This window comes from Schistocerca gregaria, chromosome 5 (assembly GCF_023897955.1).
Source record: "Schistocerca gregaria isolate iqSchGreg1 chromosome 5, iqSchGreg1.2, whole genome shotgun sequence".
Taxonomy (NCBI): domain Eukaryota; kingdom Metazoa; phylum Arthropoda; class Insecta; order Orthoptera; family Acrididae; genus Schistocerca; species Schistocerca gregaria.
This window is the reverse complement of record NC_064924.1, coordinates 471,258,893-471,283,913: the sequence shown is the minus strand read 5'-3', so window position 1 is coordinate 471,283,913 and position 25,021 is coordinate 471,258,893. Positions and strand designations below refer to the sequence as shown.

At 39.9% G+C, this 25,021-nt stretch overlaps 1 protein-coding gene across 1 annotated transcript in view; it reads right to left on the bottom strand.

Moving 5' to 3' along the window:
• Positions 1-25,021, bottom strand: part of LOC126272096 (fatty acid synthase-like) — a 332,645-nt gene that overhangs the window by 176,921 nt on the left and 130,703 nt on the right. Inside the window, exons 12-13 of the mRNA XM_049974674.1 lie at positions 20,498-20,727; positions 9,485-9,789 (exon numbers count right to left, since the gene is read on the bottom strand). Coding sequence (XP_049830631.1) covers positions 9,485-9,789; positions 20,498-20,727 — 535 coding nt within the window. The remainder of the gene's footprint in view (positions 1-9,484; positions 9,790-20,497; positions 20,728-25,021) is intronic.

Sequence of the window (25,021 nt, the reverse complement as noted above, 5' to 3'; positions counted from 1 at the left end):
GGAGTTTTTAGGGAGATACCTTTTCAGTTTGTTTTCAAGTTTTACTTTTCATATCTCCGTGTAAGTGATCAAAAGATTTAGTTGCAGCATTGTGCTCCCTTTTTTGTGCTAAAGGCAACCTAAATGTGGAGTGATGAAACTAATTTTTTCTGGTGGTATTGCAATCATCATTCATTGTGAACTGCAGAGGATTATTTATAACAAACCTGATGAGCAAATAAATACACTGTGAAGTAGTAGTCAAAATGCTCAAATCCTTAAACAGATGTCAAAAAGATGATGGTAGGTAACGATATGTTTTTGAGCAATGATGACTTTCTTTCTTAAAGATGAATTACAGCACAACATTATTCCATATGACATTACTGAATGAAAATATGCAAAATATGTTAACTTACTGATTTGTCTTCAGCCAAGATCTGTAACAATTATAAGTGTAAATGTTGCTGGACTTAGTTGCCTCAGGAGTTTCAAAATGCGCTTTTTCCAGTTTAAATTCTCATCAGTATGGACACACGAAATTTTGAAGTTTCCACACTAGTTATTATTTCCTCACCATGTGTTACACTCAAGAGTGTTGTAGAACCTATAGATGTCATAGAGCTGATTATTTTGCATCTTTTTAAAACTGAGAGTGCTGCCATTTTCACAAAACCAGTCATGAAAATATTGTTTACCCTTTCTTCTGCTACTGTATATACGGTAGGACTGATTACAATATTAATGACACCCACAAAAAAGAACTGATTCTATCTGTTGTTTATTAGACAGAAGATCATTTATATATATATGAGGGAAAACAGTAGACCTAAGATTGAGCCTTGGGGAACCTCATATATGATTTCTTACTAGTCAAATCAAATCACATCAGACCAAATCAAATCAACCATGGGTTGCGAAAGCTTGAAAATTTGTGTGTCTATTTGTGTGGTTTTTATTCTATCAACATACCAGCGCTTTCTCATTTGGTACCAAACGAATTACTGTTTTCTGACATAATGTGCATGGTCTTTGATTTTTTAATACCTTTACTTGATAATTTTGACAAGTTTTTGTGGTGTGCAACTACTTCAGGATCTCTATTTGTTCCTGTCAACAGATTCCTTTTTTCTTTCTCAGGATACCAGCTGGTTATAATAATTAACTGATAGTGTCCCAAGTGCTGCAGTGGGGGCTGTATACATCACAAGATGCAGAAACATCATAGGTATGTTGATTAGTCAGTGTGTTCATGGAATATGCTGCAAAAAATAATAGTTACACTTTCTGCCACCATGTGAAATTATGGCTCTGCATGCAGTGAGAATGTGTAATGTTTCCTGTTTTGACATCAATATGCTAAAATTCTGCAGCCAGTGCTCAAGCTGTGTCATAGCAATTCTCTCTCCCCTGATCAACCTATCAAAACACTTTGCATTAAATTTTACACTGGTATTCCTACAAGATTCAGAATGTGCACCAAATGAAGCACTTTGCTTTTGGCATGCCTCGGAATGGATGACATACATTTGGGGGAAGATTCTTTGGATAGTTGAGGCACATATTACACTGCATGGTACTACGAATGCACAGAACTGTCACTTAGGGGATTCTACTTCATAACATGTTGCCCAGGGAAATCCATTGCACTCAGCTTCTGTGACTGTCTGGTGTGGTTTCACAAGCAACTTCATTCTTGTTCCATTTTTCTTTGAGGAGACGACATATTGTTGACCTGTTATGTGTACAGTGATATCAGGACATTATAAGGACCTCCTTGTACAAAATGTAATTCCAGCTTTGCAAGAACGCAACTGTGTTCACAACACTATTTTCAGGCAAGATTGGGTGACATGGAACGCCGGAGTGGAACCGTGCGACTGCTACGGTCGCAGGTTCAAATCCGGCCTCGGGCATGGATTTGTGTGATGTCTTTAGGTTAGTTAGGTTTAAGTAGTTCTAAGTTCTAGGGGACTGATGACCTTAGAAGTTAAGTCCCATAGTGCTCAGAGCCATTTGAACCATTGACATGATAAGTCAGTCTTTCCAGCTGAAAGATCCGCTTCAAGAAACCTTCAGTAACAATTTTATCATCACTAACCAGTTTCAAGGTGTGTGACCTTCCATATCCCATGACTTATCCATGTGACTTCTGGTTGTGGGGATGCTGAAAGATCACCTCTGTCAGGGATATATCTGGACTCCTCCTGATCTGAATAATAGCACATGATGCCATATAGTTTTGATTACACTGGATACATAGCAAGCAACTGTTGATTATGTTGTGTTACAGATGCAGCATGTTGCTGAGTCAGGAGACCACACTGGACACATATTGTAACTTATGACCACATCCTAATAAATTCATTAGGGCAGTGTGGCAAAATGTGAATGCCTTTGTTAAGAACATCATATCGCCTGCAGTACCTCTCCTGGGCTCATGACCATAATAGTTGGTCCCCAGATGACTGGAAAACTGTGGCCTGATCAGATGAGTCCCAACATTAGTTGGTGAGAGCTGATAGAAGGTTCAAATGTGGCACAAACTCCACAAAGCCATGGACCTAAGATGACAACAAGGAACTGTGCAAGCTGGTGGTGAGTCCATAATGGTGTGGGGTGTGTTTACATGGTATGGACTGGATCCTCTGATCCAACTGAACTGACCACTGATTGGAAATCATTATGTTCGGCTTGTTGGAGATAATTTGCAGACATACAATGATGGAATTTTTATGGAAGACAATGCACCATGTCACTGGGCCATAAACTGAAATCATCACAGATTATTAACTGCATGCTGCCATCAGACACATAGCATAGTAATGAATTGCAATTCCTCATAAATAATTCGAAAGTTCTCCGAGGTGATTTGTATACAGTTACAATTGAAAACAAACTATTTTTCAGTATTAATTCACATACACATATTTCTGTGTTCTGATCACTAAAAAACTACTTCTGTCAGTGTTTTAGAACTTGCGTTCTGTCAAAATATATGTAACAAAAAAATGGTTCAAATGGCTCTAAGCACAATGGGACTTAACATCTGAGGTCATCAGTCCACTAGACTTAGAGCTACTTAAACCTAACTAACCTACGGACATCACACACATCCATGCCCGAGGCAGGATTCGAACCTGTGACCGTAGTAGCAGTGCGGTTCCAGACTGAAGTGCCTAGAACCACTCAGCCACAGCAGCCGGCTATATGTAACAACTCTTTCTTTTTCCATACTAGTTCTACATTAGTCAGATGGTAGAGTGTAATCTTTTATACCTAACTTTGCTGACCTTGTGGTTATGTGGTGCTCAGACAAGCACAGGAAGTCCATCTTCTGAGACCTCTCTAAAATTTCTAAATAGACAAGTCCACTAACATTCTGATGAATAAGCTAACCTTACTTTTTTATGAATTGTCAAACATTCTGTGGTGTTCTTCTGATAAGTTAACTTCTTTCATAACAGGGTGCCTGAATCCAGATTCTGACCTGAGAAAGATGCCTCTCTGACACCACCACCAATTCTGCCTAATCGAGTGGTAGCCCTGCGCCTGCTACACGGACGTCTGAGTCACAGCTCTTGTACAAGATAAGGAATTTAAGTAGTAATAAACTGTTTTTTAACACTTTAAACTAATTTATTACGTTAATTATAGTGCTCTGCAAGCATACCATTAAAGGTTTTTATCTTACTCGCGTATTTTCACAGTAATCACGTAAAGTTCATTTTGTTTACATATCGCGGCCAGGCCGAACTTTTGAGTTTTCAGATTAAACTTCATACCGCAATCTTAAGAGCATTTACTGATAGTTTAGTGTGCTAAATACGTTTGCTGCCCATTTATATCTGTAGAGTATCGTCATCTCTTAAGTAATTTCCAGTAAAAAAACTTCTGAACCACTGTTTACATAGTCGCGAGTAGGCCTAATTTTTCGTACACGTATTTTCATTGTTTTCCGGTAACTTAATTGTCTTTCTGTCACTAAAATAGATTTGTACCATGAGTGTAAAGTGCCTGACGTGCCGTAGGATCGTTAGCTCCGGGGTCTGGTGTGATGGATGTAGTAACTTTTTTCATTGGGGCGACTGTAGTGGCGTGGGAATTGGGAAAATGAGCGAGACTCATCAGTGGTTCTGTAGGCTATGCAGTAGAGATAGGAAGATTGTGGAACAGGAGGGGAAAATTGCTGCCCTTCAGGCTGAGTTAGATGAGGCTAGGCGAGAACTGGGCAGGTTAAGGGGGGAGAAGGGTAAACAGGGGTGGGAAGTGGCAACAGGCATGAGGAACAGGCCAAGAAATTCTTCTGACCGCTTTGTTATTAATGTACAAAATAGGTTTGACCTGTTGCCTCAGTCAGAAACTGATGAGCCTCTCACAGAAGTAGATGTACACAGGGCTCAACAAGCTTTCAGCAGCAAATTGATTAAGAATGTAGGGAAGTCTGCAAAGAGAAAGAAAGTCTTGTTGCTAGGTAGTTCGCATGCTAGGGGTGTGGGCCAACTTCTGCAGGATGAATTAGGGTTGGATTACCAGGTCACAAGTTTTTTCAAACCTAGTGCTGAACTTGGGCAGGTTACAGAGGATTTAGGTTCACTATGTAAAGGTTTTACTAAGGAAGACACCGTGGTTATTGTGGGTGGGCCGGGCAACAGTATTGACAGAGATCCGGGGTACAGCATAGAGTGTGACCTGGCAAATATTGCATCGGCATCGAATCATACCAGTGTTGGGTTTGTGTCGGTTCTGGAGCGCCACGACCGACCTCATTTGACCTCTTCTGTCAGGAGAGTTAATTTGGAGTTGGAACGGCTACTTGGATCTGATGCGGGGTCACACATTGGTGTGGTTCGTGTTGATTCACTCTGTAGGTGGGACTATACTAGACATGGCCTACACCTCAACAGGAAAGGGAAGGGTAAACTGGCTGGGCTGATAGCAGGAAATTTAAAGGGGGGAGGAACTACATCTCATGGTGGAAACTCTTTTTTAGTGTAAGATCAGTGTCCAGTGGGAAACTCAGCCATGCAAGTACTAAAGATGTCAAAAAAGTTCAAGATAGTTGCAAAAGTAAAATGAAAAATGTTAGTATATTTCATCAAAATATTGGGGGATTGAACAATAAAATTGATGAGCTTCTGCTTTGTTTAGAAGATATAGAAACTGAGAATGCAATAGATGTACTATGCCTGTCTGAGCATCACATTGTCACTGATATGCAAAAGGTTAGCATCAATGGGTACAAATTAGCTGCACATGTAAGTAGAGATAATATGATGAGAGGAGGAGTTGCCATATATGTCAAAAGCTTCCACAGTGCAAAAAATTTAGAAACTAAAAAATTTTGTGTAGAGCAACATATGGAAGCATGTGCCACTGAACTTAAACTAAAGGATGGCACTTTCATAATTGTAACAGTGTATAGGTCCCCCTCAGGGAATTTCCAGCTATTTCTGGAAAACTTGGATGCTTTGTTGTGCTATCTGTCAGACAGGGGGAAGCAAATTATCATTTGTGGGGATTTCAATGTTGATTCCCTGAAAGAGTGTAATAGGAAGAATGACCTTTTAGTATTACTCAGTTCTTTCAATTTGAGCTCCGTCATTGATTTTCCTACTCGGATAACAAAGAACAGCAGTACATTGATAGATAACTTTTTTATAGACCAAGATAAGTTTAAGGACATAAATGCTTATCCTGTTGAGAATGGTCTTTCAGATCATAGTGCACAGCTTGTTACAGTACATGACATAGCTCCATGCAGTATAATAAATCAGACTTTCAAAGCAGTGCGTTCAATTAACAATATAAATATTGCAAACTTTAGGGAAAGCCTACAGCAGCTAGACTGGGATGAAGTGTATAAGGAACCCGATGCAAACTTGAAATATAACTTATTTCACAATACATTTTTAAGGGTATTTGAAAATTGTTTTCCCAAGAAAATAGTTAAACATAATTCCAAGAAAACATATAAAAAACCTTGGCTAACTAAAGGAATAAGAATATCTTGCAACCGCAAAAGAGAACTGTATCTAACAGCAAGATGGATTACTGACCCCAAAATTGTTCAATATTATAAAAACTATTGTGCGGTACTAAGAAAAGTTATTAAAAAGTCCAGAAGCATGTGTATCATGTCTGAGATCAGTAACTCTGATAATAAAATTAAAGCAATTTGGAATATTATTGAAAGGGAAACAGGGCAACCAAGAGCACAGGAAGACTTTAGTGCAATAAAATTGAATGACAAGTGCACTAACAAACAATCAGAAATTGAAAATATTTTGAATAATCATTTTTTAAATGTTGTGGAGAAAATAGGATCTAGATCTTCACTAGAAGAGGCAAGGCTATTAATAGAAGAGGCCATACCTGCACAGTTTGAAACAGCTGTAATTCCACCAACCTCTCCCTCTGAAATCAGTAAAATAATAAACTCACTGAAAAGTAAAAGCTCTTACGGAATTGATGGCATTTCCAGCAAAGTACTTAAAGCTTGTTCCCCACAGATAAGTAGAATTCTCAGCCACGTATGTAATAGCTCTTTGGAGCAGGGTGTTTTCCCTGATAGACTGAAATATGCCATTGTAAAACCATTGCATAAAAAGGGGGATACGTCGGATGTCAACAACTACCGCCCAATCTCTCTTCTGACAGCTCTATCAAAAATTTTTGAGAAAGTAATGTATTCAAGAGTAGCCTCCCATATTTGTAAAAATAAAGTACTAACAAAATGTCAGTTTGGTTTTCAGAAAGGCTTTTCAACAGAAAATGCTATATATGCTTTCACTGATCAAATATTAAATGCTCTGAATAACCAGACATCACCCATTGGTATTTTTTGTGATCTCTCAAAGGCCTTTGATTGTGTAAATCATGGAATTCTTTTAGATAAGCTAAATCATTATGGTTTGAGTGGGGCAGTGCACAAATGGTTTAATTCATACTTAACTGGAAGAATGCAGAAAGTTGAAATAAGTGGTTCGTGTAATGTTAAAACAGCTGATTCCTCAAACTGGGGTGCTATCAAGCACGGGGTCCCACAGGGTTCGGTCTTAGGTCCTTTACTGTTCTTGATATACATTAATGACTTACCATTCCACATTGATGAAGATGCAAAGTTAGTTCTTTTTGCTGATGATACAAGTATAGTAATAACATCCAAAAACCAAGAACTAAGTGATGTAATTGTAAATGATGTTTTTCACAAAATTATTAAGTGGTTCTCAGCAAACGGACTCTCTTTAAATTTTGATAAAACACAGTATATACAGTTCCGTACAGTAAATGGCAAAACTCCAGTAATAAATATAGAATTTGAACAGAAGTCTGTAGCTAAGGTAGAATTTTCAAAATTTTTAGGTGTGTCCATTGATGAGAGGTTAAACTGGAAGCAACACATTGATGGTCTGCTGAAACGTTTGAGTTCAGCTACGTATGCTATTAGGGTTATTGCAAATTTTGGTGATAAGAATCTCAGTAAATTAGCTTACTATGCCTACTTTCATTCACTGCTTTCGTATGGCATCATATTCTGGGGTAATTCATCGTTGAGTAGAAAAGTATTCATTGCACAAAAACGTGTAATCAGAATAATTGCTGGAGCCCACCCACGGTCATCCTGCAGACATCTATTTAAGGATCTAGGGATCCTCACAGTAACCTCACAGTATATATATTCCCTTATGAAATTTGTTGATAATAATCCAACCCAATTCAAAAGTAATAGCAGTGTGCATACCTATAACACCAGGAGAAAGGATGATCTTCACTATGCAGGGTTAAATCTGACTTTGGCACAGAAAGGGGTAAATTATGCTGCCACAAAAGTCTTTGGGCACCTACCAAACAGCATCAAAAGCCTGACAGATAGCCAACTAACATTTAAAAATAAATTAAAAGAATTTCTAGATGACAACTCCTTCTACTCATTGGCTGAATTTTTAGATATAAAGTAAGTAAAAAAAAAAAAAAAACTTAATCATTAGTGTCATGCAATATTTTGTGTAATGTAATTTCTTGTACAGACATCTTTTATTAACCTGACACGTTCCACATCATTACGAAGTGTCGTATTCATGATCTATGGAACAAGTATTAATCTAATCTAATCTAATCTAATCTAATCTAATCAGAGGGATCATCAGCAAAAAGGTGATATCTTTTCAGTGGTTTTTTGATCTTGCAGAACATAAGTTCTTTTTTAAATATTCACATCCTGTCAAAAATAGTGTTATAATATGAAAGCAGTCTGGGTCTTTTTTATTCTGTAAAGAAAGTAAATCCACACATTCTTATAGTTACTTTCCTTTCCAGTTGCCAGGTTTTTTCCTCACATATCTATCTTTCTTCCCCTATCTTTTTGGAGCTCTCTAAATTTTTTAATATCTTTTCTTAGTAATTTTAAGTAGTTTGTGTATTGTGTCTGTCCTCACATATTCCGGTTTCAAGGTCATTCAACTGAGATATTATATAACACTAATAAAGATGTGTTATCACTATAACAAATCATTCTTTGATCACACTACATCTGTTTACCGTTACCTCTTAGATTTGGTCTTCTTTTGAAATGCTGCAATGTCTCAGGCAGGGAATTTATTCTGTCTGTTGTGAATCTTTCCCAATCCCTCCCATCTTTATCTATGAAGGAGAAACCTCTCACTAACACCCCTTCCCTCCCACTTGCTACTCACTGTAACACATTTGTGTTATGAGAATGGTATAGCCTCTGACTTCTCCTCCACCATTCCATAATCAACATACTTTTAAAATAGCCCACGCATTGAAGGCTGCCACAGCACAACAGATACTTACTAGTTCGTGTTTTATCCTTTCACTTTCTAATCAGTCTCATTCCACATTCTTAACTATGTCAGTAATATTACTACAGTGCTTGTAGTTTCACTGGATGAAAAAATACTTAAAATTGTTAGAAATGGTTGTAGTGATTAAAATTAACAAACTTTTCAAATGAAAATCTAGTCATGGTTGGGATGAAATGAAAGAAATTGTCTCTAAGCTGGTTATCACCACAGGGGATAAAATTCGTACAATGGTACAATTTTTATACCAACTGATTTCACAGTGCTGTAAGTATCTCGACAATGCACCCAATTGCATAAAAAATTACACTGTGGTAGATACTTGTGTTTGGAAGATAACATTGGCTCTAAAATCCGGGTGGCACACATATTTTCTTTGCACCTCTTTCTAATGGATTACATTTTCATTTTTGATGAAACAAGCCTTCTTTTTCTTCACTTTTCTTGAGGGATGTGTAATCAAAAGAAAATTTCATACCAAATGTCTATATTAGGATGCTAATTAACATCATTTTGTGTTAATAAAACTGGTTACATCTGCCTTGTTAATTCTCTGTTTCTTTGTTATTTAAAGTAGTGTATAAGATATAGTTAACAAGCTACTGACATTAACACAAAATAAAGCAGTACTGAATATCACTCTTTAAAAAAATAAATAAATAAAACTTATTTCAACGTACTTGCCAATTGCTGAAAGAAGGTATTCCACGCCTTGCTTTTCTTGTCGCCTTGTTAGAGGAATATTAGTACAATCTGGACTAAGGGATTTGCGCAGAATACCTTGTAAGAGACCATGGGGAGCTATTTCAATACATATGGCATTCTTTGGTATATGGGCACTTCCTTCTTCAAAATAAACAGAGCTCAATAGATTGTTTGTTAAGTATTCTGCTGACACTGTTTTTGCCAAATCAGAATCCCAGTCTTTTTGTAGCATTGATGTGCAAATCCATTTTGATGATCTTGGCTTTGGATCTGGAATGACCTGTAAACAAATACAAACTATTATTAAGCACAATGAAATAACTAATGAACTTTTAAACACTCAAAATCCCATCTCGCTAATTTATGCATTAAAAAAAATGTTTATTCTAGTGTTTATTCACACTGTATATCTTCTGTCTGTTCATCTTTAGTTGTGACAAGCATGTACCTAAAAGCATAAAAATAACATTCCTACAATAATCAAACAATGGAAAATCCAGGATGGAATGTAACAATACGAGAGAAGGAAAATCACTACTCACCATACACCGGAGATGATGAGTCGTGATAGGCACAATAAAAAGACTCACACAGTCATAGATTTTGGCCATTAAGGCCTTTGTGAGCAGTAGACACACATACACACATGCACACTCACACTCACAAAAGTGCAACTAGCGACACACGTCTGCAGTCTCAGATAGCTGAAACTACACTGCAAGCAGCAGCACCAGTGTAAGATGGGAGTGGCGACTGGGTGGGGGCAAGGAGGAGGCTGGGTTTGGGAGGAGGACGGATAGTATGGTGGAGTGGCGGACAGTGAAGTGTTGCAGTTTAAACAGAGGGTAGGAGAGAAGGTGTGGAGGGGGTAGGGGGTAAGTAGCAGAAAGGAGAGAAATAAAATTAAAAAGAAATTAAAAGACTGCGTGTGGCGGTGAAATGATGGCTGTGTAGTGCTGGAATGGGAACAGGGAAGGGGCTGGATGGGTGAGGACAGCATCTAACGAAGGTTGAGGCTAGGAGGGTTACGGGAACGTAGGATGTATAGCAGGGAAAGTTCTCACCTGCACAATTCAGAAAAGCTGGTGTTGGTGGGAAGGACCCATAAGGATCCACAGGTTGTGAAGCAGTCATTTAGATGTGGGGTATCATGTTTGGTAGCAAGTTCAGCTACAGAGTCTTCCACTTGTTTTTTGGCCACAGTTTGTCGGTGGCCATTCATGGGGACAGACAGCTTGTTGGTTGTGATGCCTACATGAAATACAGCACAGTGGTTGCAGCTTAGCTTGTAAATCACATGAGTGGTTTCACAGGTAGCCCTGCCTTTGATGGGATAGGTGATGTTATTGACCAGACTGAAGTAGGTGGTGGTAGGAGTGGGACAGGTCTTGCATCTAGGTCTATTACAGGGGTATGAGCCATGAGGTAGGGATTGGGAGCAAGGTTTGTATAAGGATGGACGAGTATATTGTGTAGGTTAGGTGGATGGCAGAATACCGTGGTAGGAGGGGTGGGAAGGATAGTGGGTAGGTCATTTCTCATTTCAGGGCACGACAAGAGGTAATTGAAACCCTGGCGGAGAATGTAATTCAGTTGCCCTGCAGAAACTTGAGCAACATGCACAACACCACCTCAAAAAGCTCTCCAACCTGCTCACTTCCTACTCCTGCCTTAGAATACCACTGTCCACCACTTCTACAACAACCTCCAAACCTCCCCCACACCCCCTCATAGCTGACAAACCTTGTCTCGCAGGCCTACTACACTTAACCCACCCTCCAAAACTCCCTGCCACCACCACACAGAACTCAAAACTTAAACAGACCCGCAACACAGTCATGAACCTTTCCTCCAGGAGCCATAGTCCAACAGAAATATCAGCCCTTTCCAAAGGCCTCACCTTTTGCCCAACTCCCAAATTCAACCATGCAGGACTACTTAAAGACCTTCTCTCCTTCTCCTGGTCCCTACAGTGGAAACACTTTTCACCACCAACCCAACTAATCAGACTCAACCAAAGACCAATATTGAACCTTGTCAGTTCACTCCTCCACCTAATCGTGATCCACCCCCACTGCCTCCAAACCACCCCCTGTTAAGTTTCCAGAGTTTCTTATCCTCGATCCTTGCCTCACCATCATTCTCCAAATTCTTCAACATGCATATTAACTGTACATTTGCAGAAAGAACCACAGTCCACCATTTAAAAACTTATCCTGATCTTATAATCTACCTGCAGCCAAAGGCTCCATCACCGCAGTTTTGAACCCCAAGGATTACGTGGCAGAAGGACTCCGTCAGCTGTCAGATACTTCCACCTACAAACCATGCCACAGTGATCCCATTCCAGCAATCCAGCAGGATCTGCAGTCACTACTCAAATCTTTAGACCCATCCCAGAACCTCTCCCCAGAGTCCATCTCTCTACTTACCTCTACCACTCCCTGCACTCCCACCTTCTACATGCTTCCTAAAGCCCATAAACCCAACCACCCAGGACGCCCAATTGTGGACAGTTACTGTGCCCCCACTGAGAGAATCTCTGCTCTCATAGAGCAACACCTTAAACCTATTACCAGGAACCTATCATCCTATATAAAATATGCCAACCATTTCCTCGACTGACTCTCTAAAGTTCCTTTCTCTTTACCACATGGTACCCTGCTCGTCACTATGGATGCCACCTCCCTGTACACTAACATTCCTAATGCCCATGGCCTTACTGCTGTCAAACACTACCTTTCCAGACACCCTATGGATTCCAAACCAACAACCACCTTCCTAGTCTCCATGACCAACTATATCCTCACCCACAATTACTTGTCGATTGATGACATTACCTTGTAATAAATCCATGGTATGGCTATGGGCACCTGTGTGACACCATCCTATGCTAACCTGTTTATGGGCCATCTAGAGGAATCCTTCCTAAAAACCCAGAATCCTAAACCCCTCACCTCGTTCAGATTCACTGATGACATCTTTGCTATCTGGATTGAAGGTGAGGACCTTATTCACATTCCTCCAGAACCTCAACAACTTCTCCCCCATTTGCTTCACCTGGTCCTACTCAACCCAACAAGCCACCTTCCTAGATGTTGACCTCCACCTCAGAGATGGCTACATCAGTACCTCCGTCTACATCAAATCTACTAACCACCAGCAATACCTCCACTTCGACAACTGCCACCCATTTCATACCAAGAAGTCCCTTCTGTACAGCCTAGCCACCTGTGGTTGTCGCATCTGCAGTGACAAGCAATCCCTCACTAAATATACCAAGGGTCCACTGAAACTGACTGTAATTATCCTCCCATCCTTGTACAAAAAGAGGTCTCCTGTGCCTTATCTTTCCAGTCCCCCACCATTTCCCAAAGTCCCACAGTCTGGCCACAGAGGAGCATTCCCCTCGTAACTCAGTACCATCCGAGACTGGAGCAACTGAATTACATTCTCTGCCAGGGTTCGATTACCTCTCATCGTGCCCTGAAATGAGAAATGTCCTACCCACTATCCTTCCCACCCCTCCTACCATGGTATTCCGCAAGCCATCGAACCTACACAATATACTCATCCATCCTTACACAACCCCTGCTGCCAATCCCTTACCTCATGGCTCATACCCCTGTAATAGACCTAGATGCAAGACCTGTCCCACTCCTACCACCACCTGCTCCAGTCGGGTCACTAACATCACCTATCCCATTAGAGGCAGAGCTACCTGTGAAACCACTCATGTGATTTACAAGCTAAGCTGCAACCACTGTGCTGCATTATATGTAGGTATGACAACCAACTAGCTGTCTGTCTGCATGAATGGCCACCGACAAACTGTGGCCAAAAAACAAGTGGACGACCCTCTAGCTGAACACGCTGCCAAACATGATACCTCTCATCTCAATGACTGCTTCACACCCTGTGGATCCTTATAGGTCCTTCCCACCAACACCAGCTTTTCTGAATTGCACAGGTGAGAACTTTCCCTGCAATACATCCTACATTCCCCAGCCTTCGTTAGACACTGTCCTCACCCATCCAGCCCCCTCCCTGTTCCCATTCCAGCACTACACAGCTTTCATTTCACCACCACATCCAGTCTGTTAATTTCTTTTTAATTTTATTTCTCTCCTTTCTGCTACTTACTCCCTCCACACCTTCTCTCCTACCCTCTGTTTAAACTCCAACACTTCACTGTCTGCCACTCCCACCATACTATCCCTCCCCCTCCCCACCTCAGCCTCCTCCTTGCTTCCACCCAGTCGCCACTCTGACCATGCACTGGTGCTGCTGCTCGCAGTGTAGTTTCAGCTCTCTGAGACTGCAGACATGTGTATAAGTTGTGCTTGCGCACGCGCGCGCGCGCGCGCGCGTGCGTGTGTGTGTGTGTGTGTGTGTGTGTGTGTGTGTGTGTGTGTGTGTGTGTTCTGATTGTGTGAATTTTTATATTGGGACTATCATGACTCAGCATCTCTGCTGTATGGCGACTTTCCTTCTCTGGTATTGTTACATTCCTACGATAATTTAAATGTGTGGTACATACACTGTCATCATCATTGCAAAGAAAATCTCCTCAGTTTCATGTCTGTTACACAAATCATATTCTGAAGCAGAAATGAAAAACTACTGTAGCATTTAAATAGACTAGCCCAGCATGTAACTAACATTTTTGAGAGGTGTATATCAGTCCTTAGTTCTCCAGTTTCACAATGTATCTTGTGTCATGGGCACTCATTGTTGTAACCACTAATTATGCTCACATTAGATCTGTGAATCTGTCATTTTTATAATAAACGATTATATCACAGCATCAGTTACTCTCTAAGTGTTCTTATCTGCATTTACATCTCTACACTCTGCAAACCCTGTAATTGGTCTAATCTTGTGTTTGCATTCTCCAACAGAGCAATATATAGGGGGATTGAGGTATATTTCTAGATTCTTCACTTAATACTGATTATTGAAACATAGTAAGTACACTTTAATGGGATAACTGGAATCAACCTTCAAATGTCTGCCAATTCAAGTTTTGTAGCTGTTCTTTGCATATGTTCAGTATCCCATTAGCTTTATCTAGTACGGAACCAACTCACATAGCCACTTGTGTTAGCATGCCATTCTGGAATTTGTGGAAGTGTACAGGCCCTGGATCAAATCTCCCCAGTGAATCAACAATAAGAACATGTATGTTGGCCAGCCTGAATGTGGTTTTTAGATAGTTTCCCACCTCTCATTAGATGAATAAGAGCTGGCACCTTGTCTGGCTTCAGTTTCATGATTTGCAAACATTTCAAAAATACTCACATGTTGGCACTTGAGATAACAATAAATGCAGACGAGTGAGGTATACAGATTATATCCCAAAGAAGAAGCAGCCGTGACAGGAAGCGTATCTGGCCACCTCTACCTCTAACATTGCCAAATCCACAATAGCATGCTGAAACTGTGAACCTATGGCATAAGAATAAATCTTATTTACCATAAGCCCCACACATTTGATCAGCATTTTAATATAGGACACAAAGTATTTTGCATGCAGTCTCCTCTGTACAGAGGCAACATACTACTACATGTTCGTGCCTGCCACCCATCTCCTCTAGCAAACAACCTTACACTGTAGGAGAAAGCATCGCAAACTGCAAGCAACCAAGGACAAGAGTTTTCTCTAACATGAACCACTTTGCCACAATGTGTGGATTTTCCCTAAAGCTTGCAACAGTGAGTGTCCACAACTCCTGCACTGATGTCAATCTGTCCACATGAGCACGGTGATTTGATGTTCTTTCAGTGTTAAGATTTTTTTTTTATTATCAGAACTTAACAGCTTGGCATAGTGCGACCAGATAGATGAATGACCAATGAAGACATCAATGGTGAGTCAGCTATGTGTGTCTACAAAGCAAAGACCATTGCAAGATCTTGTGACAACTATGGAGAACTAGCATGTGAGATTGATACCATATATCAGGGAAACATTATTCAGTTCCCATCTGAATGTGGAGTATCTGCTTCACGGAGTCCATTAAATTACAGCAACTGTAGATCCAACTGTCTTTTTGTGAACAATATCCAAATCATTATGGCACCACACAGGCGGATGTTAAAGACTGAAATTCGCAAGTGTTAGATTAGCTCCACCTATTGTACCTAAAGTTCGTTTATTTGTGTTTTGTAGTTGCTTTGGTCGGTGTGCTAGATTAGTCTCACTTTCAGTACTTTACGTTCACTTATTTGTAAGTTGCATTTTGCTTTGATTATTGAGTTAGATTAGATACCCTTATCGTACATCCATGTTCTCTTATTTCCTTGATCACTGTGTTAGATTAGCCCAATTTACCATACTTCAAGAAGATTAACAATGTTTCTCACGTTGTCTTAAAGAACTGTGTAAACTAATTCCCTACACATGGATGTTGGACACCCATCATGTGAACTCATAAAACCTTCATGAGTGGTGTGGGTCACTGGAATGACTAATTTAGAGCTTTTATTCATAGACATTTTTATGGTTAAATTACATATGTAGACACATTCTGCAATTAATTGTGTTTGTTAATGTTCCCATAAAGTAAAAGTTTACTATTCAGACATATTTTTTACATTGCTCTCATGCTTTATCCACACCTAGCAAATACTTGGTCTCTACCTGTCGTGTTCAGTTAGCAACATAATTCCCACATTGGTGACCATAGCCAAACCACCCCTCCCTCCCATACCAAGCTCTACAGCTCAGCTGGGTAAACCGAGTAGCTACTTATGACATGTTCCCACCACCACCCAGCTAGCACTCACCACACCAGGCCACATGTGTAGCATAGCACACTACTCCAACTATTCTATCGCCATCCTATCGCTTGCACCTTTGTGCCGCATTTTGCATGGGAGGGGGGGGGGGGGGGGGGGGGGGGGTAAATCGGATTTGGCATGTTAATTTGAAGGGGTGTCCGGATGCCCTACCTGCCGACACCCCGTACCCCCCAGGACAGAATCAGAGTACCCCATCTGTCTGCGTCTAGTGTAAATCATGGAAAAGTGTGGATGCGTTTCAAATGGCTGTGAGTCTCGTAACTGAGGCGGGATGTGGGGACCAACCCGATATTCACCTGGAGGGATGTGGAAAACAGCCTAAAAAACACATCCAAGCTGGCTGGCACACCGGCCCTCGTCGTTAATCCGACAAGCGGATTTAATCCGGGGCCTGCGCACCTACCCAAGTACAGGAAATAGCGCATTAGCTACTGTGCTGTACCTGGCGGGTACAGCACACTACTCCACCATTTCAGAGTTAATACAGCAAGTGAAGGTTGAGTCTGACCCGGGCTTACTGCTACCATCCAGAAACTAAATCCTCTGCCCCCCTGATCTACAAGCACATATTTCCAGGTTTCATGCTTTTCTCAGCTACTGTGTGCAGCTTGTAGAGACTGTCATCCCCTCCAACCCCCTAACTGGCCAGCACCACATCCACCTACCACCTTTTAACTTCTGCAACCATGGCTGTGGTTTGCTTCCAAGGAGGCAACATTCATAAGATCCTCAATTACCAGCAACCCCATGCCACTCATATTAACAGTTGTGCAGCTCAAGTTTTTGGTCATTGTGGATGCCTGCAACATCATCGCAGGTCTGCCACAGTCTAGGAAATTCAATCCCCTAAAAGACCAGCTCATAGCGCAGTGGCCACATCAGAAATGCTGCCCATACGTTCATTATTTTCATTGGAACATGCAGCCCCCAAGGCTCCTCCAGCACCACTGCGCACTTTCCGAGCCTATGATCAGTCCCAAAATGCTGTTACTAGTGAATTGGCTTGTGCGTCTACCTATCACAGTCCATACAGTATTAGCGACACACAGCTAAGGAAACACTGACACAGCAGCTGTCTTGCTGGACAAGGTTTTCAAAACAGGTGAAACCCACACCTTCGTTGTTGCCGTGCAGCATCGTGATGGCCCTTCACGTGGCCTCCCACACATACAGCCCTTACCAGAACCTATATGCTCCACAACCCACAAACCTTCCATGGACGTAGTGCATAGTGCAGCTCATAACCTGCATGACTGGCAAAATTAATGAGCTTGCCTCCATCAAGAAGCATACACATCCCCCACCCTCACACTGCTTTCTTGACAACACTGCACCACTGCTTGCAGCAGTCCATTGATCACTGCCAGGAGCAGCCTCAGCGTACCAAAATATGCCCTCTCCTACTCACAGGGGAAATATTTGTGGTGACACACTACTGCACATTCATGCCCGTCACCCATCTGCTCTCAGAGATGACCTCTTGCTTAGCAAATGACGCATCACCTGGCAAACAACCACACTGCAAATTGTATGCATCTGAGGACAAGAATTTTCTGTGATGTGCTTCTTTGCTGTATTGCATGGGGTTTTGTGTGTCCAATTCCCAGTACTTCCCGCACTGACACTGAACTGTCCACATGAGGAGTGCACTGATTTCATATCCTTTGGTGTTAAGTTTATGTTCAAGTTATTTCATTATCAGAATTTAACAGCTTGCAGTAGTGCTATCAGATAGGACCACAAACAATGAAGAAATCAATTGTGAGTCAGTTGTGTGTATCTATAAAGCAAAGAGCATTACAGAACCTGTGGAGAACTAATTGGTGAGACTGATACCATACTTCAGAGAAACATTATTCAACACCCACCTTATGGTCTCATGTCCTGAGTGTGCAATATCTGCTTTGTGATGCCCATTAAATTATAGTCAGTGTGGCAAGTTCCAACTTCTTTCTGTGAACTATGCACAAACCACCATGGTGCCACATGTGCCACTGTTAAAGACTGAAATCCCCTACTGTGTTAGATTAGCTTCACCTACAGCACCTGAAGTTGATTTACTTGTATTTTGTAGTTGCTTTAGTCACAGCTAGAGTCACTTCACTTATAGTACCTAACTCCATTTACTTATACGTTGTATTCTGCTTTGATCACTGGGTTAGATTAGATACACTTATGACTTCTCCAAGTTCATTTATTTGTATTTGCTTATTGTCTTGGTCACTGTGTTGTATTGGCCCAATTTACTATACTTCCAAAACATTTCTCATGTTGTCTCAAAAGAAATGTGTACACCAATTTCCCACACATATACACCAATTTCTCATGGTGGGCACCCATCATAAGTGGTGGCCTTCATAAGTGCCTACATAATTCCTTCATAAGTGGTGGGGATTACCACACCATCTTGAATGAGAGTTTTTGCTCATAAACATATTTGTGGCAACTTACATTTGTAAATATGTTCTGTAAGTATTTGTGCCTGTTAACATTCCAATAAAGGAACAGTCTACTAATAGGACATCTTTTGTTGCGATGGTGCCATGCTTTACCTGCCCATTTTACACTACACATCCAGCAAACCCATGGTATCCACCTGCTGTGTTCAGTGAGGAATATAATTCCCACGTTGTAGAATGACTGTATTTTTCCAATTTTCCATCTGCTTTATCTATAATTGAGCCTATCTGACCATTCCAAGTCATATGCATACAAATTGCTATATTGGGGTATTTGTGTGAGATAACTGATTGAATATAATATCAATGAATCACCGCTGGTGTGACAGGATACAACTTTTCTGCATTTTATGACGTGCATTATTTTACATTCCCATACTTTTAAAGCAAACTAACTTCCACTGCACCACATTTAAATCTTATCAAGATCTGAGGGAGATTTGTGAGCCTTTTTGCAGATACTATTTCATTACAGGTACTGCTTAGGAGTGTTCCTGCATTACTTATTAGTGAGAATAAAATTCTGTCCAATCTTTTCCACAGTTACATATTTTATTAGACATATTTAGGTGTAGTGTGTCAATTAAGCAATGTCAGGAAAATGCTGAAGTGTACTACAATACTGAATCTCTCTATTTGGTGTAGAAGTGAAGTTCTTGGAGGATGGATAAAATGGATTAGCTGTGTATAATACACAAAAAATGCACTACAGGGTGGGAATTATTTCCCAAAATGCAGTATGCAGGAAACAGAAAAAAATCCAATTGTAAAATCTGCCTCCCACCCCCACACATTAAAAAATTAAAAAGAACTTGAGTCCAAAAATGTTTCTTCATTCATCTCATTAGCTAGTTAACAGATCTGGTTAAGAAAATACCATCACATCCATTACTACAAGCTGGTTGTCATAAATATTTTGCATTTAAGATAACAAACAGTGGAAACTCAACATAGGAAAATTAACAATGTAGGAAAAGATAAATTACTACTTACTGTAACAAAGACACATTAAGTTTCAGAAATGCCCAATAAAAGACAGTTACACAAAGCTCTCAGTTATGGCCTTCATCAGAAAAGGGAAACAGGGAGAGACACACATCATACATACACTCAAGCAAGCATACCTCATGCACACATGACTGCATGAGGTGTGCTTGCTTGTGTGTATAAATGGTGAATGGGAAACAGAGAGACACACATGGCTCATACACTCAAGCTAGTACACCTCATGCACACATGACTGCCAACTCCGGGAACTCAAGTCTGAGCTGCTGCAGTTGGTAGTCGCATGTGCGTGAGATGTGCTTACTTGTGTGTATGACTAGTGTGTGTGTCTCTCTCTCTCTCTTTTGGTGATAAAGTCTGTTGCCAAAAGCTTTGTGTATGTGTCTTTTAACTGTGCGTGTCTGCAACTTAATGTGTTCTCTTTTTGGTAAGTAGCAGTCTATCTCTTCCTAAATTGTTGCATTTCAGATAGCTACCCTTAGATTTAAAAGTACAAGATATCAATATTTAAACAGGTTTACTAAAGATCACTGCCTGATAACTTTGCTAAGATAATGGTTTAGCTTGATTTTTGTAACAGAAATTTACCATAAATGAAATCACATAATTGTGAGTACTGCTTGTCAACAATACCAACTGAACTGTATCAAATTTTGACTATTTGTGAAGTGAATCAGATGGGAAAATCTCAAGACTACCATAATCATATTAAATGATTACCTTTTTTAGATAATTAAGAAGAAGTGGAGCAGCTGGTTTGATGTATGTACTGTGATATGCTACGTTTGCAACATTCACAGTTTTTGCAAATATGCCTTTTCCCTTCAGTACATCAACAAATTCTTCAACACTTTTTGTTGGACCAGAAAGTGTGCAGCTACTACGAGAATTATGACATGCTACTTCAACTCCTGGAGGAAGAATATCTTTTATCTGTTCATAACCCAAACCTAGTAAAAGGAAATACAAGAATTACAAAGTTATCTCCATCTTCAGAAAGTAAATAACAATTGTATATGTAAAGTTCAATAAACCTCTAAATGTTCTCCCATCATATACAACCATAAATTGCAGGAAAGCTAATAGTTACAAAACAGTTATTGCAGAGATAATATTCTTAAATAGTATCAAAACTCAGTGTTTTTAATTATTAATACAAATCTGCAATAACTTTCTTAGTTTAATGGTTTTATTCCTGTTAATGTGAATACAAACAATGAAACTCATAACATTAGGAACTTCCAATTGTATTTTTGTTGTAGCACAATTTTATGCAATAGTCTAAGTTGGTTTTCACTATGCACTGCTTTTACCACTCTCCTTCTCATTTACTTAATGCTTAGTTTCAATATTTTCTGTAGTACCTCAATTGTTCTATGAATAATGAATAATGTTTTTACTTACTGTTGTTGCAACACACCTTAAAGAGGTGATAAAACTACTTCAATATGACTTTAAAAATGTCACTATCCTTAACCTGACCACATAGCTATGTGTGTTATCATCTCAAATATTGTTTAGTGTATCAAAAACTGAGATAGTGTTTAGTGATTTTGTTGCAATTAACATCTGACAATGAAAGTAAATGTAGCTGGGAAACACTTGCTAGAAAGACCATTTTCCATTAGGTCACTTCAAGGAAAACTGGAAGTAGTTAGAAAAGGTAGGTTGAAGCTACCATTACCTAATCTAACATCAGAGCATAAGAGCAAAAATGAATGCTACACTAGACATTTTTCTGTTTTGCAGGATGATAGTGTTGGTTGTTTGACAAGTCATCCCGATTCAAATAAACTTTTCTATTGGCTGTGTTTGCTGTTTTCCAGAGAAAAGTCAGCATGGAATAAACACAGTTTTCCAGATTTAAATAAGTTTCAGTCAACCAACAAAGACATTCAAAATCCCAAACTCACATGCAGTCATTTTTGTAGTTAAAAATGTTTGGGAAGGACAGAGTCCACACCCTACTAAATGAGCTGCATCACAGTAATATTAGCCAGCACAACAAACCAGTTAAAATGAACATGGAAATTCCGGAAAGATTCACTGATTCAGTGTGATATTTAGCTAAACAAGAGCTCCCATTTTTAGGATGTAATGAGTCAGATGCTTCTATTAACAAAGGAAATTATCTGCAATTACTAAATGTTTTGAAAAATTATGACTCCTTGTTAGAAGCACACTTGAGTACATCTACAATATTTCGAGTAACTTTTGCATCTGCACAAAATGACACTGCTAAAGCTATTTCTGAGGTAGTCAAGGAATGCTTGAAACAAGAAATAAAATCGGCTGACTTTGTAGCCATAATGCTTGATGAAATGTCTGAGATATTGTGTAAGTCAGAACTGTCAACAGTGCTGTGTTACATTCATGAAGGCAATATGAATGAAAGATTCATTTGTTTTAATGATGTCAGTGCAGACAGAACAGCTACTGGTTTATATGCTTATGTTGAACACTTAGTTAATGAATTTGTCATTGCAGAGAAGTTGGTTGGCTAGACGTAATACGGAGCATCAGTAATGAGTGGACATGTTAATGGCTTCCAGAGTACAGTTTTGTCAAAATATATGAAAGCTCTCTTCAATCACTGCCATGCTCATTTATTTAATTTTATTTTACAGGGAAGTATCTCTAATATAAAAGGACTTTAAGCATTTTTCCAAACTGTAGGAGATCTTTCTTCATTTTTTTATAAGTCATTTAAAAACCATGTGCATTACAGGAATTTATTCAAAGAAAGATGCCATCACTTTCCTCATCTAGGTGGACCTTCTAGTCCAGATGGACCACACAGTTAAAGAACACAGACTACAATTTTATAATTCTTGGCAGTGTTTTGGATAACACTGATAATAGGAAAAGTGATGCAGTGGTGTAGTCTCAGGATTTTTTTTTTCTGAACAATTTCCAGTCAATATTCTTGCTGGAAATATTTTCTAATCTGTTCAGTTACACAGATGTCTTGTATAACATACTGCAAACCAAAAGCTATCACATTGTGTATTGCAGCAAGAACATTAAGGAGATTTCAGGACAGATGTAATCTGACAGGGAACACTGTTTCGGTATTTTCTGGAAAATCTAAGTGACTTAAAACTGTGATACAAATTGTAAACAGAGAGTCAAGAGACTGAGTTCAGATGAAATGGAAATGGCCATTTACTGTCCTTCATATTTTGAAGTACTTGATCACATTCTGTCTGAGAGAGAGCAAAGGTTCTCTTCTTTCGATAAGTTGAAATTTTTTCACCTGCTTTACTCTAAGTACAATAAAAATTACACACTATCAATCTCTTGACCATCTTTTACACAAACTATCATCAGATCATGGACCACTCTTAGGCCTGTTGCTTTGAAAAATGAACTCATTGTGCCATATAGTTCACTCAAGATTTCTTTGAAGAATGCATATGAGATAGTGACATTAATGAACGAACTTGGCCTGATTTCAGGTTCAGTGAAGTGTATAAATTGTCAACTTTGATACTGACAATTCCATGGACTGCATTCTCAGTAGAATGATCTTTCCAAGAAGTACACAGTCATAGGAAAGACTATAGCGCAACTTGCACACACGTCTGCAGTCTCAGAGAACTGAAACTACACTGTAGTTTCAGCTCTCTGAGACAGCAGATATTTACAAGTTTGCTGCTGGATCACGTTGTGCAAATTCCACAATCTTTCCTCAGAGCAACTGTCCAACATCTTCAGGTGGTTCAACCTTGCTGGTGGCTACGTACGACTGATGTGCATGTTGACGCCCCGTTTCTAGAACACGCACATGAAGAATGCTCTCCCATGTGTGCGCTGTTTGCTGAGTCTGTCAACAGTGTGACCTTTACTCACCAACGGCCGTACTAGGCCAATGTTATGACAGGCCCGTTATTGAAGAATCTTGATTCCCGCATCGTGATTTAATAGCAGCCAATGCAGGGTTCCAGGCTGTGCTCAGTTGAAATCCGGTATCCTTGTTGATGAGATTATCAGCTGTATGGGTATGTATTGCTTCCTTAATGACATAATCCCAGAAAGATGATGCCGGGGATAAAACTTCCGTCTTTTCTTAAATCATACAATGTTCTGTATTCAGACAGTGTTCCCCAATTGCCGACTATTCCGGTTGCCAAAGACGTGTATGACGCTGATGTTCATCACAGCGTTCTTGTACTGTGCACCATGTCTGGCCTATGTACGCTGCTCCACACTAACATGGAATCTTGTACACACCACATTTCCTCAGGCCAAGGTCATCCTTAACCAAATGCAACAGGTTTCTCAGTTTTGCAGGTGGCTGAAAAACACACTTAATTCCACATCTTCCAATGACTCTTCTGATTCTTGTCGACATGGCACCAAAATACAGCAAAAAGGCCAAAGAGGTGGGTGGCTTCATATCTTCATTCTGCTCCATAGATTGAACTCAGATGGGCCTGAATGCATTATGTCTCTGTCTCTCAGAATAACCGTTTTGTCAGAACACTGTCTTCAAATGTTGTATTTCACTCGACAGGCTCTCAGGATCAGATACCACACGTGTTCTATGAACTAATCTACGTAATGCACTACCATATTGTGCTGGATGATGGCAGCTTGTGGCCTGCAGATATAGATCTGCATGCATTGGCTTGCAGTAGATGCTGTGTCCCAAGGTTCCATTTGCTTTCCTTTGTACCAGGACATCAAGAAAAGGTAAATTACCATCTTTTTTCACTTCCACTGCGAAGTTTATATTCAGATGGAGTGAATTCAGATGATGAAGAAACGTAGGTAGAGTATCAAGTCCATGTGGCCACACCACAAATGTATCATCCACATACCGCAGAAAACAAGAAGGTTTGAAAGTGGCTGACTGTAGTGCTTTTCCTTCAAAGTCCTTCATAAAATAATTGCCCACCACAGGAGACTGAGGGCTTCCCATGGTGACACCGTCCACTTGTTCAAAATATTGGTCATGAAATAAGAAGTATGTTGAAGTAAGAACATGTTTAAATAATGCTACTATGTCCTCTTCAAACTTGTTGCTAATGAGCTCCAAAGAGTCCTGCAAGGGCTCCTTTGTAGGAAGAGGCACAACATCGAAACTTACAAACAGATCCGCTGATTACAATCTAAGAGTTTTCAGGTGACCTATGAAATATTCAGAGTTTCGAATGTGATGGTCGCACTTGCCTATGAGAGGTCCCAATAGTGATATCAGGTATTTGGCAACAAAATAATTAGGTGCTCCTATGTTATTTA